Genomic DNA, 23833 nt, shown 5'->3' on the forward strand with positions numbered 1-23833 from the left:
TGCCCTACTGCAACTGCAGCACACCAGGTCCTGTGTCAATATCTTCTCTTCCTAAGTTATCAGGGGGGGGGGGGGCTGGCTGTCTTTTCCTGGTTCTTGCAGCAGGCCCACTGGTGTGGCACATGTGCAGTGTGGTGTAGGTTGTCCTGAAGCCTCCTGGGATCCGTGACGCACGTATACCAGGAGTCTTTGGGCACCTAGGCTGGAAAGTTGAAGATGCAAGGTTGGGCAAATTATAAAAGGCTTTCACAAAAAAAAAAGAATTATCAGAAATTGTGAGTAAAGAGGTGGGATGCAGTGCTATGGTGGAAAGTGGTTGAAGATGGTCTGTTTAGATTTTACCCCAATCACTAAAATCACATATAAGCATGAATGTGTGTAACTTCAATAGTCATTTTCAATCTTTTTACAACTATAGCTTTAATTAAAATAATTCCTGGTGATACTGCTATGACTGCTTGGTTGGTTTAGAAGAAATTGAACTCTTGTTTAGTGTTGTAAAGTAATGCAGAAATGCAAAAATGCAGGCCAGCATGACTGAGGGGGGTGGTGGCTTCTGATAAGCTCCAAAAAACCTTTACAACCCCTAGTTGTGTAGTAACATAGTACTGCATTAATTAAAAGAGTAACTCCAGATAAGCATCCATAATAATGTCGGAAAGTTAATTTTGTTTTATATAATGTTCCCGATTCTAGCCTAAGTATAACTTTTAGGAAGACTTTCAGTAGTGAAACATCCTTTCAAACTCTCTGTAGACTGCAGTACAGTAAACCCCCGCTCTATCACAGTTTAGTTTTTGTGGTCCCGGTATATCGCGCTATTTTCATTAGGACCTATTATTCTGATATCGTGGTAGTATTTCGCAGTTATGTAGCAGTGAATCAGAGCGAGGCTGCGGTTGAACGCATGCCTCGCTTATGGACCGCACCAAGCGTGGTGATGTTAGAGGGGGCGGTAACATGCCTAGGGTGTAATTAAATAGGGTCTTTCTAGTTTGTGGTTTTTCACTTTTCGCGGGTGGGTCCGGAACGTAACCACCGCGATGGAGGGGGGTTTACTGTAGCTTTGGAGCACTGGAGCAGGAAGATGCATACATAGACTGTAAAGAGTCTTTTGAGGGCTGAGTTCTTGGCTGGCAGAATCAATCTAGGATTTGGTGTTCCCAGAACCACAGGCATCAGAGGTATCTTTCTAAAGGATTAAAAATAAAAAAACCCTGTTTAAGTACCATAGATACCCCCATATATGATTCTATGTTATATTTTTCATCCAGAAAAGACCACCTCCCACACATTTCGATGAATGAATAGTTAGATGAGTTGGTTAACTGTTCTGGTCAATTTATTGGACACATTCAAGAATGCTGCCTCAAAAACCTTGGCGACCTTGAAACCAGCCTGCCTGGCAATAACAATCATACTTTTTTTTTAAATAATTAAATAGGTCAGTCTTTAAGCTTCTGCCAAACAACCATGAGCTATTGTTGTTGGCATTGCCAATGAGCTTGCGGCACTTTATATATATATTTTAGTCATGAATTGAACCAAACTGGAAGATGGTACACAAGCTTTTACAAACACTGTTCGATTCTGGGTTTCTGTTTACACCTAAATTATTTCTACTGAGATTACCATCCTCAAAACTTTCTAAACTTCAGAAAAATCTGTCATCTGACATGTTATTATGGCAGCGAGGTGCCCGATTGCCGTTAACTGGAAGAAGAGAGAACCTCCGCCTCAGGCCACCTTAAATGTGAGAATCAAGGATGTGGAATTAATGGATCTGCTTATGGCTAGACTTAACAATACTGTGGAAAAACATAATGCTATCTGGGAAGTATGGCATCTTCATGGCGTGGCACTTTAGATTTCGATTTTCAATTTTATAATTAGTTGGGCAACTGCTAGATTCCGGCTATGCTGGACCAGGGCTCTGTATCTCTTTCTTGGTCTTGTTTTTTTTTCCTTTCTGACTATTTCAGTGTTCCACTTGGTTCCACGTAAGTCTATACTTCTAGTGGATATTATACCTTGTTTTTTGTTTTTATTTCACTACTAATTGTTTGAATATTCATACCATTTTGGCATTGTTCGGCAGTAATGTTCCAGTTGTGGTTAGCCTCTTGAGATAACTTTACATTGAGTTATCATATACTCTACTTTCAATTTGAGCCAACCTGTTTGGTTCTTTAGATGGACCCATTGTCATTCACCATTAAACGATATACGTAGAAGGCTACCATACAAGGGGATGAATTTGACTGTTGTTCTATGCTAATGTAACTATACATTACATACTTTCTGTATGAGGTTTTCCAACTGATGTAATATATGCTGCTTATTGCCTTAAGGTTTATCCTTACTGAAAACTTTAATTTTATAATAAAAATTGTTAATTAAAAAAAAAAGAAAAAGCTTCTGGCAGAGACAAATTTCCAAGTCTGGGGGCTGTAGGCACACAACCTTTAGCAGCCAGTCTGCGAGGATGAATTTTTTTGGATAGAATATTTCCTTGTCCTTGCCCAGATTAGAATATTGTGTCAATTTAAATAATCTAACATCAGATGAGCATTTCTACCAATGGTGGAGAAAAATGTGTTGTTTGTTGTGCCCTATGGGAAATTTGACCCTGGCTACTACTGGGTAATCTGTTACACAGTTGATACAGATGGACACAATTCTTTAGCAGGGTTACTATTTTTATCTATGTTATTTTACTGCTCTGATATAATGTTATATATGGATTTGTCACATAATTATAGAATAGGCAAAACTACATGTTTACACAATATTATCACAGACTGCAGGCAGATTAATGTGGAATTAATGTAGAATTTTGAGGATTGGACAACTCCACCCAATATTAACAATTTAAGTGGGCACTGTAGGGTGAATCCAGTATCTCCAATTCCAGAGGTAACATTGCCCTTGTGGCCAGTTGTCACTTTTTAGTGTATTCCCTAGTTATTTACCTTGCAGGCTAAAGACGCTATTGCTTTTTCGTGATGGAGAATATCTGAGATTTCTGGTGGGGATCGCTCACCCCTGGACCACCTCAAAAGGTAATGAAGCCAGTGTGCGATTCTTCCTTCTTCAGTCTCAGTTGTGTCTGGACCTGCTGTGACTTGCAGTTCAACAACTGTAAGCCCTTGTACACACGGTCGGAGAATCCGTCGGAATGTGTCCTATCGGACCGCGTTGTCGGATAATCCGACTATGTGTGGTATGCATCGGACTGATTCCGTCGGAATATCCGTCGGACCCAATTTTCCAACTTGTTGGAAATATTTCCCAACCAACTGGTTCGATCGGACATACTCCGATCATGTGTAGAGAATTTTAATTGGACCAAGTGCCACGCATGCTCAGATCAAATTCCTACATCAAAGCTATTGGCTACTAGCCTGAACGTAGTCCTATCGTAACGAAATTACGTCATCACGTTCTGAATGATTGGATTTTTCGACAACTTAGTCCTACCGTGTGTATGCAACAGTTTCGGACAAGATCCGACGGGCAAAATCCGACGGATTTGGTTGTCGAAATCTCCGACCGTGTGTACAGGGGCTTAGAAAACCACAGTTTGCCAAACTCTGCCCTAGGAATGAAACAATCTGCAAATGGCCAAGTTGTTGAATGCCGATTGCCATATCCAGTTTCTAGAAGGGGCTATCACAATACAGCAGCCCAGAGACGGGTGAGTGAATCCCTCTGAAGCAGAAATAGAATGTACTGTGTAACTGAAAGGCACTACAGAGACACAAGTTATTATATTACTTCTGCTAGTACTGGCATCCCAGCAAGAATTCATTTGTTGCTGGTGTTGACATGGAGCACAATGCTTGTAACATCACACCAGCTGGATGAAATTGGTCACTGGAAGCTGAAAAGTTAACCCTGGTAATCTGCACACTCCTCTTTGGCCTGCCAATCACAGAACGAGCCTCGTCGAAGCTGCCATAGCTAAGGAAGGAAAAATGTACAAAGAACATTATATTGTGCAGAATTTGCAGACTGCCTTTGTGTGTGTGTGTGTGTGTGTGTGTGTGTGTGTGTGTGTGTGTGTGTGTGTTCGTTACATTTTTAAATATGTCAGAAATAATTACTTTCAGCTAAAGGACCCAGCATGACATGTCTTAGTGCAAATGGAGCTTACGTAATAGATGAACATCTCTGTTACTGCCTTGTTAAAAAAAACAAAAAACCCAAAAAAAAACGTAATTTGTTAAATGAAGAATATCACCATTTTATGTATTATTTAGTTTGCTTCTGAAGTGAAAGATGTACATTATACAGTTAGGCTACAATGGCATGTTTGTGTTTTAGTGCATTAATAATAATGCTGCTTGCTGCATCTTTGGCCCAGCAAATCACACCTTCCATAGGGCAATGTCAGGCTGCTGATCCTGTTGCCAGCAATGGCATCTCTAAAAAGAGTACTCCCTTAAAGACTGAAACACTGCCAAATCTTCCTTATCGGGTCAGGAGTAATGCCACAAAAGAAGTGGAGTCCTTTCTTGTCTACTGATCCTAATACTGGCGAATTGTCACCAGCAACAGGATTGCTAGTGTTTCCATCACTGCAGCATGTAAGTACAAAGCGTTGGTCCCCCCAAAGAAATACTCACCTCTATTACACAAAACATACTCTAGGCTTACTGATCCTCACCTACCTTTCAATATTGTCCCAATGTTTAAGCAAGATATTTCTACTGAGGCTTGAAGAATAATGTAAAGTGAGATAACTTAAAGTGGTTGTAAACCCTTACATATACCCAGTGAAGTGACTGGCCTCAGGTGGCACAGAGATTAAACAAATCCTCCTACAAAAGTTGTACCTGCTTATCTGCAACCATCTGTCCTGTACAGCCATTCAAAATACAGAATTTATACAGCTTGTTTGAGATTTCAGAAAGCAGGGGATGGGGAGCTGGTTACACAATGCAGAGCACAGTGAGAGCTGATTGGAGGAAAGGGACACATCCCCTTCACATAGCACACAGGAACAGAGCCAAGGTTGTCATTCACAGGCTGTGTGCTGGAACTCCCTTGTGTCATTTTTTTTTTCTCTTGGTGTCAGGAAGCGACTCATGCAGATAACAGAGGAACAAGGCAGCAGAGAGAAATTACACTTAGTGCCCTGAATTGAGACAAGTACACACTATAGAGCAGTGTTTCTCAACCTTTTTTCGGTCAAGGCACCCTTTAAAATTATGGAAATCTCAAGGCACCCTCTAAAACTATGGACATTCTCGAGGCACCCTATTCTAAAATGTAAAAAACGATTCTTATGTGGCATACACATGATCAGGCTTTCCGGGAAAATTTGGTCCTGTGAACCGGAATCCGTCTGACAATTCGATCATGTGTGGGCTCCAGCGGACTTTTTTTTCCCAAAAGTCAGACGGACCTAGAAATAAAACCTGTTTCAAATCTGTCCGACGGACTAAAAATCAAGAAAACCGTTCGTCTGTGTGCTAGTCCGATGGACCAAATACGACGCAAGGGCAGCTATTGGCTACTGGCTATTGAACTTCCTTGTTTAGTCCCGTTTACGTCATCACGTTCAAAACAAACAGACTTTCGAACTGACTTAGTCTGGTCATGTGTGGCCAAGTCTGTTCGTTCAGAAGGTCCGTTGGACCTCCATCGAAAGTCCGTCAGGAAGACCGTCGGACCTAGTCTGTCAAAAAGTCTGGTCGTGTGTATGCGGCAGAATAGTTTTACATAACAACATAATAAACATCCACACACGTAGGACACGCAAAGTTAGAGGTGATTTATTCTTCCAAATTCAATACACTTTTGCACAAAGATACTGACTAGTATTGCAATGTTTCTCTTCTCCCTCACTCAGCTAATGTGACCCCAGCACTAAGAGAGAGGGGCAGGGAAGGTTGTTAGGATGTCTGCGGCTAGAAGGTCGTAATGGTGCACAATGAAAACCTGCAATCGCTCCACAGAGAGGCAGAATGGGGATCTGCTTATGTAAACAAGGCAGATCCCTGTTCTGACAGGGAAGTACACAGAGATCTTCTGTTCCTAGTAATCAGGAACAGTAATCTCTGTGTTCTTCCCATCAGTCCATCCCCCACACAGTTAGAAAACACTTGCAGGGAACACACTTGACCCTTTGATCGCCCCTGATGTTAACCCCTTCCCTGCCAGTGTCATTTATACGGTGACAGTGCATTTTTTTTTAGCACCGATCACTGCATTGGTGTCACTGGTCCCCAAAAAGTGTCACTTAGGGTCAGATTTGTCAGCTGCAATGTCGCAGTCCCACTAAAAATTGCTGATTGCCACCATTAGCAATTACAATTAAAAGAAAATAAAGTCCATAAATCTATCTCATAGTTTGTAGACACTATAACTTTTGCACAAAGCAATCAATATACACTTATTGGGATTTTTTTAACCAAAAATATGTAGCAGAATACATATTGGCCTAAATTGATGAAGAAATTAGTTTTTTAGAAAAAACTATTTGGGATCTGTATTAATTATATAAGAAAGTAAAAACATTTTTTTTTTCAAAATTGTCTCTCTTTTTTTGTTTATAGCGCAAAAAATAAAAAGCGCAGAGGTGATCAAATACCACCAAAACAAAGCTCTATTTGTGGGGAAAAATAAGACATACATTCTATTTGGGTAAAATGCCACACCTGCACTATTGTCAGTTAAACAAATGCAGTGCCATATTGCAAATACAGGGCAGGATGGATCGATGCTTGTATGTTGTTTACGCCAAATTCTGACCCTACCATCTGAATGTCGCAACTGAGTCTCATCAGACCAGGCAACGTTTTTCCAATCTTCTATTGTCCAATTTTGGTGAGCCTGTGCTTATTGAAGCCTCCGTTTCCTGTTCTTAACTGACAGTGGCACTCGGTGTGGTCTTCTGCTGCTGTAGCCCATCTGCTTCAAGGTTCGGTGTGTTGTGTGTTCAGACATGGTATTCTGCATACCTTGGTTGTAACGAGTGGTTATTTGAGTTACTGTTGCCTTTCTATTATCTCAAACCAGTCTGCCCATTCTCCTCTGATCTCAACAAGGCATTTTCCTCCACACAACTGGATGTTTTCTCTTTTTCAGACCATTCTCTGTAAACCCTAGAGATGGTTGTGCGTGAAAATCCCAGTAGATCAGCAGCTTTTGAAATACTCAAACGAGCCCGTCTGTCACGTTCGAAGTCACTTAAATCCCCTTTCTTGCCCATTCTAATGCTTGATTTCAACTTCAGCAAGTTGTCTTCACCATGTCTAGATGCCTAAATGCAATTAGTTGCTGCCATGTGATTGGCTGATTAGAATTTGTGTTACCAAGCAATTAAACAGGTGTACCTACTATAATAAAGTGGCAGGTGATGCTTTTAAAATGGCTATCCTGTCACTGTGTCTAAATGGGATAAATATGTAAGAAGGCTATCACCATAAGGTGGCACTGTGGACAGCACAAAAAAAGTATTCTATTCCATGTCCTATTATATATTCAAAACCATTAGGAATGGGAACGAATGGACTTTATAGGCATATTTAAAAAAGGATTTACATTTTTTATTAATGAAAAGACAACATATAAAAATCTGTGAAGTTGACTAAAAGTTGATGTCTCAGTGACCACACACTAGCCCAATGGACTCAATAGCCTCGGCTGGGGGGCCAAGAGGAAACCTATATATACCAATACCCTAATGAGATAATACATATAATGATCTGAATGGATACAACTCTATAATAATAAAAACAGGGGTTAATAGAGCTAGTTAAAAAATTGTGTTGATGTGGTTTTTCAGCTATTCAGAAGACTAGTTTTGTGTTTAAACACACTCCTGGAGCTAACAGAAGTACAGAAAAAAGAAAATGACTAGCTTGTATGGTTACTACAGGCAAAAACAGTTTTTTTTTATACAACACTGAGGCAAGGCAAACAACTGAACAGTAGCCTCCAGGGGACCTTCAAAGGAGGGCGGATATAGGGGTGCATGAATGAAAAGCAGGTGACTGGGTCTGGTAAAGTTGAGGATAAAGACGTAAAAGGATTGTGCAAATTTGTAATCAAAGGATAAATTATTACATTTTATAAGGTGGAAAAACCAAAGGCTACACATATAGTGCCTTGAAAAAGTATTCATACCCCTTGACATTTTCCACATTTTGTCATGTTACACCCAAAAACGTAAAAAAAAAAAAAAAGTGGCACATAATTGTGAAGTGGAAGGAAAATGATAAATGGTTTTCCAAATTTTTTACAAATAAATATCTGAAAAGTGTGGTGTGCATTTGTATTCAGCCCCCCTGAGTCAATACTTTGTAGAACCGCCTTTCACTGCAATTACAGCTGCAATTCTTTTTGTGGATGTCTCTACCAGCTTTGCACATCTAGATAGTGACATTTTTTCCCATTCTTCTTTGCAAAATAGCTCAAGTTCTGTCAGATTGGATGGAGAACAGCAATTTTTAAGTCTTACCACAGATTCTCAATTGGATTTAGGTCTGGACTTTGACTGGGCCATTCTAACACATGAATATGCTTTGATCTAAACCAGTGGTCATCAACCCTGTCCTCAGGGCCCACTAACAGGCCAGGTTTGCAAAATAACTGAAATACATCACAGGAGATATCATTTGCTGCTCAGTGATTGCAGTATTCTAGTCTGACTCTCCCCAAGGTAATATATAAAACCTGGCCTGTTAGTGGGCCCGGAGGACAGGGTTGATGAACACTGATCTAAACCATTCCATTGTAGCTCTGGCTGTATGTTTAGGGTCGTTGTCCTGCTGGAAGGTGAACCTCCACCCCAGTCTCAAGTGTTTTACAGACTCAAACAGGTTTTCTTCTAAGATTGCTCTGTATTTGGCTCCATCCATCTTCTCATTAAATGGTAAGTTCACCTTTGTACACTTTTTTGTGTAGCATTCATGTTGGACACACATAGGTTGGACTTGATGGACTTGTGTCTTTTTTCAACCTCACCTACTATGTAACTATGTACTGTTTTTGCAAAAATATCAAAGCTTTCCATTAAATCTACAGTCACTTATTTTTCTTGTCCTAATCCAGGTTTACAGACATTTCCATTTGTAATGTACTTCTTCCTGAGACTTTAGGTCATGACACAGGAAGGAGTTGACCAGCTGACCTCATTAGCACACACCCTGCATCATCCACCCTCCCATTCCCAGGTGCATGTTTTTTAAATGAAATAGGTACATAGTACAGTCGAACCAGCGACCCTTCTTTCTGCTAGACGAGAGTGCTACCCACTATGCCACTGTGCCGCCCAATTCTTCTTTGCAAATGCAATCAATCAGTAATCACTCTTCTCACTAAAGACACAATATACAATCAGATTGCATAATGTATGGCTATGTTTGTACACCTAAAATTACTAGTTGCGCTTTCAGTGCCATTAATTGTTAACAGCACACCAAACACAGAAACAAACACACATTTTGCCATGTGAAAAAAATGAGGGGCAAATGCTGCAAAACGCACAGTAAAAAACACATAACCCATAAAACGGCAAAATGTCCCATTAACCACATGTAGTGCAGCCAATTGAAATCAACAGGCTGCCCTATGCATGTCACAGAAACAACGAGACACAAAATGTGCGCTCCCACTATGCTAGATGTGAATGGGGCCTGAAAGTGAAATTGGTGCAGTAACACAAGAACAATGAGGCTCCATTCACAGCTGTGCGTTTCCTTACATTTCAGAAATGTGCTGCACCAAAAATCACAGTCTCTAAAAAAAATTGTTCTGAAGCTTCTTTGGGGCGATTGCTGTGTGTAGGGCAGCCAATTCAATGATTGATGAATGAAGATGCTCCAAAACGCCCCCTTCCCCCTCACTAAAAAACAAAACACATGTGGGAATGTCAGTTCCCACGATGCAGAGTTGTGAACGGGCTTGACAGCTGAGGGTTTCTGTCCACTCCCTTCTATGTACTTGTATAAAGATGGCCATACACTATGCAATCTGATTGTGTATTTAGTGAGAAGGGTGATCACTGATTGCATTTAATTTAAAAAAATGTGCACCTGGGAATGGGAGGGTGGATGATGCAGGGTGTGTGCTAATGAGGTCAGATGGTCTACTCCTTCCTGTGTCATGACCTAAAGTCTGATTGGGAAGAAAGACAATACTAATGGAAATGTCTGGAAACATGGATTAGGATAAGAGTGACTGTAGATTTCATGAAAAGCTTTGATATTTTTGCATAAAAAAGTACGTGAATGCTATATTGGTGCATAGGGAGCTGGAATTTAGAAAAGGTTAGTTTTCTGCCACACATAATGTTTTCCTTATAGGCCAAAAAGCTCAATTTTGATCTCATCTGAGCAGAGCACCTTCTTACACATTTGCTGTGTCCCCCACATGGCTTCTCACAAACTGCAAAGGGACTTCTTATAGCTTTCTTTCAACAATGGCTTTCTTCTTGTCATTCTTCCATAAAGGCCAGATTTGTGGAGAGCACAACTAATAGTTGTCCTGTGGACAGATTCTCCCACCTGAGCTGTGGATCTCTGTAGCTCCTCCAGTTACCATGGGCCTCTTGGCTGCTTCTCCGATTAATGTTCTGTCTTGGTAGGTTTGCAGTTGTGCCATACTCTTTCCATTTTCGGATGATGGATTGAACAGTGCTCCATGAGATGTTCAAAGCTTGCGATATTTTTTGTTATTACCTAACCCTGCTTTAAACATCACAACTTTATCCCTGACCTGTCTGGTGTGTTCCCTGGCCTTCATGATGCCGTGTGTTCACTTAGGTTCTCTAGCAAACCTCCAAGGGGTTCAAAGAACAGCTGTACTTATACTCAGATTAAATTACACACATGTGGACTCTGTTTACTAATTAGGTGATTTCTGAAGTCAATTGGTTCCACTAGATTTTAGGGGTATCGGAGTAAAAGGAGGCTGAACACAAATACACGCCACACTTTTCAGACATTTATTTGTAAAACAAATGAAAAAACATTTATTATTTTCCTTCCACTTAAGAATTATGTGCCACTTTGTGTTGTCTATCACATAAAATCCCAATAAAACGCATTTAAATTTTTGGTTCTAACGTGACAAAATGTGGAAAATTTCAAAGGATATGAATACTTTTTCAAGGCATTGTACCTATATTAATAATAAATGGTATGAGTGACCTCACATGGCCAATGATTTTAGATAGGTAGTAATTTTCTCACCTCTGGTATATCATTTTATATAACAATGAAAAATGGCCATGTGAGGTCACTCACGCCATTTATTATTACCAGAAAAAAACATGCAATAATGGAAGGAGAATCAGATCAAAGGATAAAGGAGTATAAATTGATTTAATAATTTATAATAAGAAGACAGCCAGCTCTTTTCGGGGGTCAGTAAAAACTCCCCCTTCATCAGGGTTACAACAAGACACAATATAATGTAAATGCTACTGATATAATCATAAGTGAAACAATGATAGAAAATCATGGATAACAGATATGCATCATACATCATTATAGCAGACCCATGATTTTCTATGATTGTTGGACTTATTATTATATCAGTCAAATCTACATTTACAATATATTGTGTTTTGCCTTAGCCTGATGAAGAATGAGTTTTTTCTGACCCCGAGACATGTTGGCTGTTTTTTTAGTATAAACGAATAAATTAACGTGGACTCTTTTATCCTTTGGTCTGGAGGAGCATGTTTTTTTTTTTCTGGTAACCTATTGGTGTACACACTGGACGATGGCCTTGTCTGTTGTGAGAAGCCTAACCTGAGCCAGTGAGCTCTAAAAATGTTTTTTCTCTCGCTGCTTCGTATGAACTCACATCAAAGCCCGGCTCCTCTTGGGTGCTTTTTTTCTTCATTGGAATATACAGTCATATGATGACCATTTTTGGCCAGACTGATGAGTGACAGTCTTCATGTCTCAGTGATGGACCAACAGCAGTTGGTTCATCACTGTTGACAGGAGCCTTCCCATTGCCAATCAAAATGATTTAATAGGACATGTTATTGGGCGATGGGTCCTATTTTAAATCTGCACTTTCAAGCAGAATTCTTGAATGACTAATATTTTAAAACAAGGTAGTAAAAGGGGTCCTAATTGCACGGGCACATAATGCCCATTTCTCCTGTAAGTGTAGTCTTAATGAGCCTTCCTGGCACTGCTTTCAGTCTCTTGGCAGCAGCAGCAAGAATTAATCTTGGTGTTCCTGCCTTTGTCATTTGCATTCTAGTTGACCGTGTTCCTGGTTAGTTTGCAATGGCTCACCAGCATATTACAAATCTCTCTCCGTGGCCCTTCTTTTTCAGTATGTATGAAGTTACAGGCAATTCAATCAGGGTCTTGGCTTATGCGCTGCCTAGTAACATATTGTACTGTTAAAACCGGAGAAACCTGCAGCACATAAGTGCCTGGCTATGAGCAATGTTGGCTTGGCTGCGATTCTTCATATGACTTGTAATGTTTAATGGTGGGCATATTTATAAAGCATTGAATGTGACATTCACCAAGCATTTACTGCAGGTGCATCTTCCCAGGAAATGTATTTTATATACATTGATCGATTTAACTGTAGTTAATGTTTGTCAAATATCACATAATTTTTTCTGCATTGTATCCAGCTCTACTATAGGTTGCAAAGGGATTGTTTATTTCCTTGTGCAGGGTATGTTGTACTTTATACTGAAATGTATTTTCTTTATGATTTAGCTGGTTATTTTTTTAATGTGCAAGGTCTGTTTTAGCCTGGGTTCACACTGATGCGAATTTAAATCGGGTTTGATGCGTTTAGGAACACACAGATTCCCAGGTAATGTAAAAAGCATAGTATTCCATGGCTTTGGTTCACATCTATGCGTTGCGAACGTGGTGTGAGAAAAAAAAAAAAGGGTCCTGTGCGTGTTGACTGCGGGTGCGATGCGACTTCCTATGGTCTATGGTACAGTGCGAATTCTATCTTCATAGGCTTCAATTGACCTTGCAGTAAACTCGCAGAGGCACAGTTCACATCTCTGCAAGTTGCTCAATGTCTGTCTCCTGAAATGTGCGGTAAATTCACTGTAAAATCGTGGTAAATTCACACCTTTTCACCTCAAAAGGCAAGGCAAATTCGCACCTTACACAGGACAAAAAAATGGATCAAATTTGCAGTAGTCGTGTAAACCTAGGCTCAATCAGCTATTCATCCTCTTCCATTATCTGGCCTCACACCAGGGAACCAAACAGCCATATTCTCCATTTCCATTTTTGCAATTCTGGTTAAATTTTTTTTATATCAAACGAAAAACAGGACTATTGTCCTCAAAATATATACACTGTATTACCAAAAGTTTTAGGAAACTTGACTTTACAAGCACATGAACTTTAATGGCATCCCATCTTAGTCTGTAGGGTTTAATATTGAGTTTTCGCAGCTATAATGGCTTCAACTCTTCTGGGTTTAGGTTTAGGAGTGTGTCTATGGGAATGTTTGATCGTTTTTCCAGAAGGGCATTTGTGATGTTAGGCTCTGACGAGAATCACAAACAAATCCACTTTTACGCCCCATTCACTAGGCATCCAATCCGGCCAGTCTTAGCCCCTGTACACACGGTCGGAGATTTCCACAACCAAATCCGTCGGATTTTGTCCGTCAGATTTAGTCTGACGGATTGTGTCCGAAACTGTTGCATACACACGGTCGGACTAAGTTGTCGAAAAATCCGATCTTTCAGAATGTGATGATGTAATTTCGTTACGATGGGACTAGATTCAGGCTAGTAGCCAATAGCTTTGATGTAGGAATTTGATCTGAGCATGCGTGGCACTTGGTCCGATCAAAATTCTCTACACATGATTGGATTACGTCCGACCGGCCCAGTTGATCGGGAAATATTTCCAACATGTTGGAAAATTGGGTCCGACAGAGATTTGGACGGAATCAGTCCGATGCATACCACACACAGTCGGATTATCTGACGACACGGTCCGATAAGACGCATTCCGACAGATTCTCCGACCGTGTGTACGCGGCATAAGTGGGGAATCGGATCCCATAATAAATGGCTCTGAACAGAAATGGGTGTCACATACACTATATTACCAAAAGTATTGGGACACCTGCCTTTACATGAACTTTAATGGCATCCCAGTCTTAGTAAGTAGGGTTCAATATTGCGTTAGCCCACCCTTTGTAGCTATAACACCTTCAACTCTTCTGGGAAGGCTATACACAAGGTGTAGGAGTGCGTCTATGGGAATGTTTGACCATTCTTCCAGAACTACATTTGTGAGGTCAGGCACTGATATGTATGAGAAGGCCTGGCTCGCAGTCTCCGCTCCAATTCATCCCAAAAGTGTTCCATCGGGTTGAGGTCAGGACTCTTTGCAGGCCAGTCAAATTCCTCCACCCCAAACTCGCTCATCCATGTCTTTATGGATGTTTCTTTGTGAAGGTAGCATCTGGTTATCTTGAAATCTTGAGTTAGCATTTCAACAAGCTAGCTAGTAATGTTGGTACTCCTGTGGTCTGCGGATACAATCTTTCCTACTACACTCAATGGGAGAATAGTGCCCCAAATGTATTTATACTGTGTGGTATTCTTTGCCACTGTAAAGCCATCTTAAATATTCATAAACAAAAGTCAAAACGGTTTAACTTAAGGGGAGTCTTTCCATTTTTACTGTACCAACAGAAAAGCCACAAAGACAAACAATAATATTTTATTTCCATAAAATACATCAAAATGAGTAAATGAGAAACCGAAATCATAATACATTATATAATGTCACGGTAACACCTCCCATATGTCCTGTACATTTTCCTCCACCCCTCGACGCAAGACGTCCTATGTGCCGTGATGTCTCTGTACAGATGTACAATATGTACAGTAAGTGCAAAGCTGTGTAAAGCAGTCTAATAAAAGGAGAAAAAAAACACGCACATGCTCTCTTTAGGAAACAAGGATACATTCTATGTGCTGAATTAAGCAAATAAACCTCTTCTGTGCAAACAGGTGATTTGTCTTTTAACAAATAATTATATTAAAATGGGACGAGCAGCAGATAAGCCTACATGCAATTGACCAGAGAGTTACATTACTTTGCTGCGTCTTTACATACTATATGTATCGAGGCCGCCGGGTCTCCATTATACTGAAGCTGCAGTTTTGACCTGAGACGCCGCCTCGGGAGACCTAAACTTTGGCAGATAGAGACCAAACTTGTTTTCTATCCCTGCGAATGTAGCAGTGGCCAGTCTGTATCCTCCTATATGCTCTGGATGTGCCGGAGGAAGGTTGGAGATTCTGGTCTTTGGTGAAGGCTCTGACCCCAAAGGCTTGCTGCAAGGTGAAAAATACAAGTCTTCATCAATGAACAGGCTCACATTGTGCCATCTGATTACAACGCGAGGCTCAAAACATAAACCAATCAGTTAGCTACAGGTTACAAAGCTGTTTATTTTTTTGAACGGGCTAAGCTCACAGAGTCCTTTATGTGACTTTCACAGCAGCTCCTGCATGGAAGATTTAGAACAGAGGAGAGCTGATTGGTTCAGACAGTTTTTAAGGATTTTGTGAACAGGAGGCTAGAATATCAAGCAGTTGGGTAAAATACGCTATTTATCCTTCTACATTTACACACTGCAATATGTCTGTGTGGGGCTGCTGAATAAATAAGAAGAAAGAAGGATTTGCTGGTAAAAAGTTAACAAAAATCAGCTTGAGTCTCAACTATATAGTAACAAAAAAGCATACCCTACAAAACACAGCCAGCCTTGTGAACAGCAGCAGGGCCCCACAGAGTATCTAAAGACGGAACTTTTTTTTTGGATACAGTGGGAAATGACCCCTGTCAGTTTTTTGTATTTGTCATCTGTGTCCCCTGGGGAGATTTTTGTTCACTTCCTCTCCCGTTGACAGAACAAGTAATGAAAGGGAAATCTTTGAAAATTAGGAAAATGGATGTTAGACTCATGTTTCCTATTGGAAAATGTCTCTTCTCCTACTCAGTGGAGGCTGGTGGTATTTTTTTGGTGGGAGGGCAAACAATGCACCCACAGCCACCATGTAACCCGCACCCCACCAAGACCTCCCCCAGTTGGTGTCACCACCCCCGCACTTACCCCATCTAGGTCACGGGCAGGACTTCCGCTGCACGTCTCCTCCCCCTAGGCGGCCAATAGGATCGCTTCTCCTCTTGGTCAATCAGGTCTCAGGACCCACTTCCTGATTGACCGGGAGGAGAATCAGGAAGAGCATAGCGAATATTAATATTCACTACTGTCACACAACTGGGTGGGCTCTCAGCCTGAAGCTCTAATCACGTACTTCTAAAAAACAAAAAAAAAACCCTATTGGAATCCATGCGTATGAAATCCTGTATGTAGATTAGGGACCGGACGCATGGATTAGGGAGCAGGGCCACAGTATGGACGGGCTGCCACTGCTCCTAATGGCGACACAGATAGAAGTAAAAGCCTGAGAGTAGTTCTAACCCCTCAGCATTACATCTAAAACTAAACACAACATTTTAAATATACTTTAAAGAGATGCTGTTGCCTTGCCACTGTCTCTTACCCACAGTGTCTCTCGTATTTTACCTGCAATCCCATGTGGTTCCTTACTCCTCTGCAGCCAGTGCTGAGAGTGGCTGGGTTGTCAACATGGGGGAGCGGTGATGTCAGTCCCCCAGTCATGTGACATGCTCTGGTCTAGCGACTGGCTGTTATAGGCTTGGGTACCACCCACAGGGGAGCATATCACATGTCCCTCCATACCTAAAAGAGCCATCACTGCCTGAAGAGGAACAAGGAACTTAATAGGACTCAGGTAAGGAGAGTATATGGGGGTCCTGGGAAAAAATAACATTGTTTTTAAAGTGGTGAAAAGTGGAAATATAGCACTGGACCTGTAGGGTTATCTTATTGGTATTGATTAACGTACTGATGTTGAAGTAAATGATTTGGTTCCCAGGCAGGCATCTTCTACACCTCAGAGGATCTCCACAATCTCCTTTGCTTGTAGTGTTGTGTAACAGAAAAAAAAACTGAAGCATCACACCACTGCTAAGAGGTCCAGATACATCTTTATTCCAATAAAAGCCAGGTGGACAACTAAAGAACCAGCCAATGTGCTTCAGAGGTCCAAGGGTGCTCCCTTCATCAGGGCTTGATTGAAAACAAAGTGAATAGACTAGAAGTTAACTTGACCTTTAAAGTTTTTTTTCAGTGTGACTGCAAGCACAGGCCTTTAAAGTAGTGCCAAGATTTGCCAGGCAGCTGAGCTACTGGTAAGTATGTAAGGCAAAAGGTCAGCACAGTGTGATTAATGTAGATATTACTACAAGGAGAGGTCACAATACAAAAGGTATGTTTTCCTGGAAATCATTTTAAAGGAATTAAACTTTGTATAAACGCTCTTTTAAAAGTTTATGTCATAGGCATGACTTGGCACACCCTAATCACTGCGTGTGTTGCCGATTCCCCCTATTGCCTGGGCTTCCCCCCGCGTTGTGCCCCCCACAGTGCTGCTGGCTTCCCTCCTCTCCCACCGGCTTCTGCAGGGGTAGTTTCAGAATGGAGATAGGGGAAAGGGGCTGGTAAATATGTCATTTACTGGACCCTTCCTTTTCTAAACGAACACAGTGAACACACTCACAAACTGAAGACCTATGTTTTATGTTTTTCTGCCAACTTCATCTGATGAGGTTGGTGCATAAGCGTGTTTAGGAAGAATTGGATGCATCAAAGGAAAAATCTGACTGACTGCTCTAATCTGTAAGAAAACATTTATTGACGATGACTGCTTTTCCCATTAACAAGTACAGATCCCACTGGGTTACATGGCTTTTTGCAGCTCTCCTACTTTGGTTGTAATGAACACTTTACTGTTTGAGCTCTATGTTCATTTGTATGGAGCAGAGAGCATACAAAAAAAAATGGATTTAGTTAAAGAACTGAGTTTCAATTTAAGATGTGTTCAGCTAAATGATATCGTTTTTTCTCTGCTTGTGAATTGATATCATTCTGCAGAAGAATCCAGACTTTCACAGACATGCCTCCTGTGTCAAATGTCTAGAATGAAATCACCAGAGGACCGGAAAGAGAGAATTTGTTCTATAATAAGCTCAGACGGGCTGCAACACCAGGCTGACTAGAATTTCACCAGATCCCCATGCTGCTTTGTATAAAAACAACATATATACTTACAGAGAATAAAATACTTACATTCCTCCAAAATCAACATACAACCATCTCTGCAGCAGCTCATAGGTAACCAGTGTAACACCAAACTGGGGGGAAGATCGGAACACTCGAGCTGTGGGAACATCAAATGCCGTTATTAAATATATTTACCATAGATAGCTATAGTTTCGTCTTAAAGGATAAGACATACAGTAAAACCTTGGATTGAGAGTAACTTGGCTTGCATGTGTTTTGCAAGACAAGCAACATTTTTTATAAATTTTGACTTCATATACATTGACAAGCGATGTCTTCATATACAAGTAGCATCACGTCATAACTGAGTATAAAAGAGAAGAGAGGTGCCTCCAAGTGTAGCAATACTGTTACATTTAATAAAGGTACAACATTTAGCAACTCACATGGTTGATGATTAAAACAGGAACATTTAAGTATGCAGGCATCCGGGATACTTAAAATATGCCTCTTTTAATCATCAACCATGCGAGTTGCTAAATGTTGTACCTTCATTAAGACCCCCTTTCACACTGCCAGCGAGCTGCATTAGCAGTAGAGCACCGCTAGTTTTAGCGGCGCTGTACCATCATTTTAGCGGTGCTTTTTGGCCATTAGCGGGGCGATTTTAACAACCGCTAAAGGCGGAAGAAAGGGTTAAATGCACCTGAAAAGCGATTCGGCAGTGGCACCCATTCATTTCAATGGGCAGGGGCGGTGGAGGAGCCACTCCTAAACCGCTCCAAAGATGCTGCTTGCAGGACTTTTACTAACGTCCTGCAAGTGCACCACTTCAGTGTGAAAGCACTCAGGCTTTCACAAAGGGGGTTTTGCAGGGGAGGCATTTTTCAGACGCTTTACAGGTGCTATTTTTAGCCCTTAGCGCCTGAAAACACCTCAGTGTGAAATGGGTCTAAATGTAACCATATTGCTACACTTAGAGGTGCCTCTCTTCTCTTTTATACTCTGTAGCTCCTGCTGGATTTTGCTTTTAATCCCCTTGTAGAGGCTGCTATTTGTGGATGGACATTTTATGGTTACACAACCTATCACATTGCTATAATCTTTTTATATGGATTATAAACTGAAGGCCCTATGAATAAATGGTTGTGGAACGAATCATCTGAGTTTCCATAATTTTTTATGGGGACATTTGCTTTGATATATGAGTGCTTTGGATAACAAGCATGTTTCTGGAACGAATTATGCTCGCAATCCAAGGTTTTACTGCACGTATTTACTTTTACATTTCTAAAAGCAGAAATGTGTGGATTAAAATGAATCCATAACATATTTTCAGTAGGTAGACATTGTTAAGATAAAATCTATGTGAAATAAAATATGTACAATTCCATTGATGGCCAGAACCAACTCATGCCTGCCTGCCATGCTGTTTTTTTGTCTCCAAAACTTTCTGAAGTACAGACATGGAACAAGTATAAAGCTCGGGAGTTATGACTTTACTCTCAAATTCACTGAGAAATTATTGATGCTAAAGACAGCCAGGTAAGTATTTTTTTTTAAAAAAAAGGTCAACTCTACCCCATGTAGACGAGAGGTATGGTCAGCCACCACTCAACAAACTAGATGACCTTTAGAACACCTATCATGTCCAAATATCAAATTGAATGTTTTAGGTTATGTGCATCTTTCAATAAAAACATAGAGAAGGTCACCCATAGCAGCCCCCATATTTCACTCAACATGTTTCCCTAATGTTTGTTGTGATTTTTTTATTTTTACATATTGGCCGTTTTAAATTTTGATGATGATATCCTACATGCAGATCTGTAGTGTAATGGGAGTCACTTGAGCAGGGGGGGGGGGGGGGCTGTAGAACCCAGAATCCCCTGGAGAGGTTAGGAAAACCCTTGTTTCAGCTCCCCATGCACCTCTATGATAGGGGCACAGGGTGACGAGAACCCCCAGTCTGAGCTGTACTAATCGGACTCACAGTACAACCACAATGGAATGTTGTGTGTGTGTGTGTGTATATGTATGTATGTATGTGTATATATATATATATATATATATATATATATATATAGTCTCATACTATGGTGTGCTCTATGTTGGGTCGTTTGGGGTGTGGCTGTATTCCATTGTTTTATTGTGTTTGTCTGCCTTGGGTATTATGGGATGTATATGTAGATTAGCTGTGAGAAGGGAAGAGGGGGGAATTCCTCTACAGTTCTCCCTGCTGGCCAGTCTACCCCTCCCTGAATGCAAGGGTGGGGGGATTGTGCCAAGTGTTACCTCTGTGTTTCATGTTTAGTAACCAAACAAGTACTATCCAGTTATTGTTTGTCAATGGTTTGGAATATCTGATATCTATAGTCTATATTCAGACTGGGCGGAAGCGGTATATGATGAAAGCACTCAAGCGGGGTGTGGGACATTTTGTTACATGTAGCAACTCCCCGGAGTTCCTCCTTTGTAAAAACTGTGCACTTCGCATTCCTGGTAGAAAAAGTTAGTGCAAAAAGGGCCCTTAGGTAGTTTGATTGGCAAAGGCGACCGCTGTAGTTGTTCAAAGGGTAGGCACAAGTTGTCTGCTTAAGTAAAATATTCAATTATTTTATTTCACCAAAAAAAAATTGACCATTTCCTCAGTTCAAGGTAATAAAATTGGTAGTGAGACCCACTTGGGAAACACTCTTTATTGGCCACTAGGTGGAGTGTAGAGTTTGTGGCTGTGATGTCATCTAGGTGGATCACATGTGCAATTTAAAGCCACAAAACGTGTTTTATTTGGTGAAGTAATTTGATGTTTTACTAAAGCAAATGACACAACCACATTGGGCACCTCTGCCAATCAAACTACCTAAGGGCCCTTTTTGTGCTGATGCTTTCTACCGCTGCATTCACCCACTTGAGAAGCCCCAAAGATGGGAATGCCCAAGGCATAGATATCAACCACACTGACGCTGCGTGGAAGCAGGTTTTCTCCACCCGCGCACTATGAAGGCCACATGTTCCCCATTGGCTGGGTGACTGAAGCCTTAACAGTTGTAAGTCTATTTTGATATTTTTTTCTTTTATTGTGGAAGCACTGCATTCTTGTTTTTAAATTAATCTGCTGCACTATAAGGGCTCTCCCACATCCCTCTCTTTTCTTTTTTGGTGGAAAATCTGAGCTTTACCAGAAACCTCTGGCCAGCTCCTTTGGTCCGCGATCTACCATCACACCCCAGACGTTACTTGCCATTCCTGCAAATCAACTGAGGATATGCCACACACAGATTATAGTAGAAAAAAAACAAACATACCCAAATGGAAAGAGTGCCAGACCAACAGATAAGAGTCCTATTTAGTTTATACTAAAAAATGGCGAATGTGTTTTGGGGGTCAGTGAAACTCCCCTTTCATCTGGGCTTCAGTTAAAATAAGAACCTCGAATGAATGCAGAATAGAGTCTTCCTGTGTGAATCTGAGTAGGGAAGCTGATTGCTGGATCAAGAGAGTTACTGGCCAGTAGTACCTGCATGAGCTCACACAGCTTATTTCTCCTGATCCAGCAATTCGCTTCCCTGCAGATTCACACAGGAAAGCTCTATTTTGCTTTTATTCAAGGTTCTTATTTTAATTGAAGCCCTGATGAACAGGGAGTTTCTTTGACCCCCCAAAATGTCTTGGCTGACTTTTAGTACAACATAATCAACAAATGTGGACTCTTATCCTTTGGTCTGGTGCTCCTTTTATTTGTGCATGTTTTTTAATCTGGTAACCTGCTAGGGTACCCGCTGGAGGGTAGTTCTGTCATGTTGTCAGCAGCCTAACTTGAGATAGTGAACTCTTCAAATGTTTTTGCCCTCTCACTACTTAGTATGAACACATACAAAGTCACATCACCTCTTTGATCATTTTTTCTACATATAGATTTTATTTATTTTAATCAATCTGAGCAGATAGACTTGCACAGTGAGAGGGAAATAGCTGCACCATCCCTGCACAGCATTACCAGGAGGAAGTGAAGCCTTCATATGTAATAAACATATATGGCTTGTACAAATATATTACCTATATTATTTTAACATTGACATGCATTGAAAAGATTGTCTACATTAAGCTGGCTGAATACATATGTGGTAAATCTAAAGAATTTAAAAAGGTTCTCTCCCTTTAAGCCAGTCATACAAAAAGGCATTGCTTCCTTACGATTATCTATCTCTAAAATAAAAGGATTAAAAGATGGTAAATTTAATAACCATTCTATAATTCTGAAAAAGTAGTCTTTCAAATGCATGTGCACTCTACAATTCTCTTTTATATTTCATTAGCTTATGTATGTAAATAATTAGTATATTTACAAGTCGTTTGCTTGCAAAAAAAGTATCTAGCGCATCAAAAAAAAAAAAAAACTCCCATTAGTTCCAAATAAAAGGGTATCCAAACCTAAAAAAGAAGAGCTTAAGGCTTAATTACACTGACATTTTTACAACCTCTCCTGAACGATTTAACCTGACAGATAATAACCCACATTTAAAATGTCTGTTTTGCTGCATTTACATGCCGCGTTTAGTGGTATTTTGCTGCGTTTGCATTTAGAGGCGTTTGTAAAAAAAATATATATTTTTTTCAAAATAGGCAAAAATGAAAAATGCCTGTAAATAAAACGTGAGTTACCGCGTTTAGACGTGTTTGGCGTCTGAAACGTCAGAAACTTTGGCGTCTGAACTTTTTTTTTCCTTCAAAGGAAAGCCTCTAAACACAACTGTCTAAAAACGACATTAAACAAACCTGTGTACATGTACACATAAGATAACATTGGATGAGTTCAGGGACAGCTGACAAAGACATCCAACTGCCTCTGAACATCCGTTTACAAGCAGGAGTGTACATGAGGCCTTACCCTTTTTATTTTTACCTGGTAATCCTGATAACAACACACTTTCTGCCCTAGGATGGCTATAGTCCCTTCAATGTATCTATGAAACGAGCCAAGGACGCCACCTGGGATGGACTTCAACATGTCTGGCTCATCTCCGTTACAGGGCAAGGATGAGATTAGTAGTATACACATAAGATAACATTGTTTTTGCCTCTAGTTCATCTCACAGGAAGTGGGCAGGACATTGCATTTCTGCCAAGAACAATAGGTGTTTTTTGTCATTTCTAAAAATGTTCTTCGCCTGAAAAATCTAATAAATGCAGCTACCATTTCTAATAACTGATAGGCAACAATATATTCAATTTCTGATCAATGGCTCAAAAAAGATTCATGCATGGGAACCCACAGACATCTGTCAACTGAAGGAATTTTGCATGGAAAAGTGGTTAAAATGTTTGATGTCAGAGACTGGTGCGCCAATCTCTTAGGCGAATGCTCACTGAAGAAAGAGCACAATTGTGACGATTCTAAGGCCGCGTACACACGGGCGGACTGTTCGCCCAACTTTGTCCGCTGAACAGTGTTTGGGCAGACAGTCCGCTCGTGTGTGGGCTTTCAACGGACAGTTTCAGCGGACAGTTTGACGAACAAGGTTTTTCGGAATTTCCGAAAAACTGTCCGCTGAAACCTTGTTTCAGCGAACAGTCCGCTCGTGTGTAGGCTTGTTCGTCAAACAAAGTTGCGCGCATGCTCAGAAAGGATTTTCACGCCGAAAGTTATAATGCAGTGTATAGGACGTCGTATTTTTCGTCCCGTCGTACG

The 23833-nt window shown here is 40.6% G+C and overlaps 1 protein-coding gene across 1 annotated transcript in view; it reads right to left on the bottom strand.

Moving 5' to 3' along the window:
- Window positions 1-14686: 14686 nt before the first annotated feature.
- SLC25A12 (solute carrier family 25 member 12) overlaps window positions 14687-23833 on the bottom strand; it is a 216866-nt gene continuing 207719 nt past the window's right edge. The window contains exons 17-18 of the mRNA XM_077447999.1: window positions 18208-18298; window positions 14687-15322 (exon numbers count right to left, since the gene is read on the bottom strand). Of these exons, the coding sequence (XP_077304125.1) occupies window positions 15130-15322; window positions 18208-18298 (284 nt within the window). The 3' untranslated portion in view covers window positions 14687-15129. The remainder of the gene's footprint in view (window positions 15323-18207; window positions 18299-23833) is intronic.

This window comes from Lithobates pipiens, unplaced genomic scaffold, assembly GCF_037356315.1.
Source record: "Lithobates pipiens isolate NorthernLeopardFrog02 unplaced genomic scaffold, aLitPip1_a1.2 Scaffold_22, whole genome shotgun sequence".
In the NCBI taxonomy this organism is placed as follows: Eukaryota; Metazoa; Chordata; class Amphibia; order Anura; family Ranidae; genus Lithobates; species Lithobates pipiens.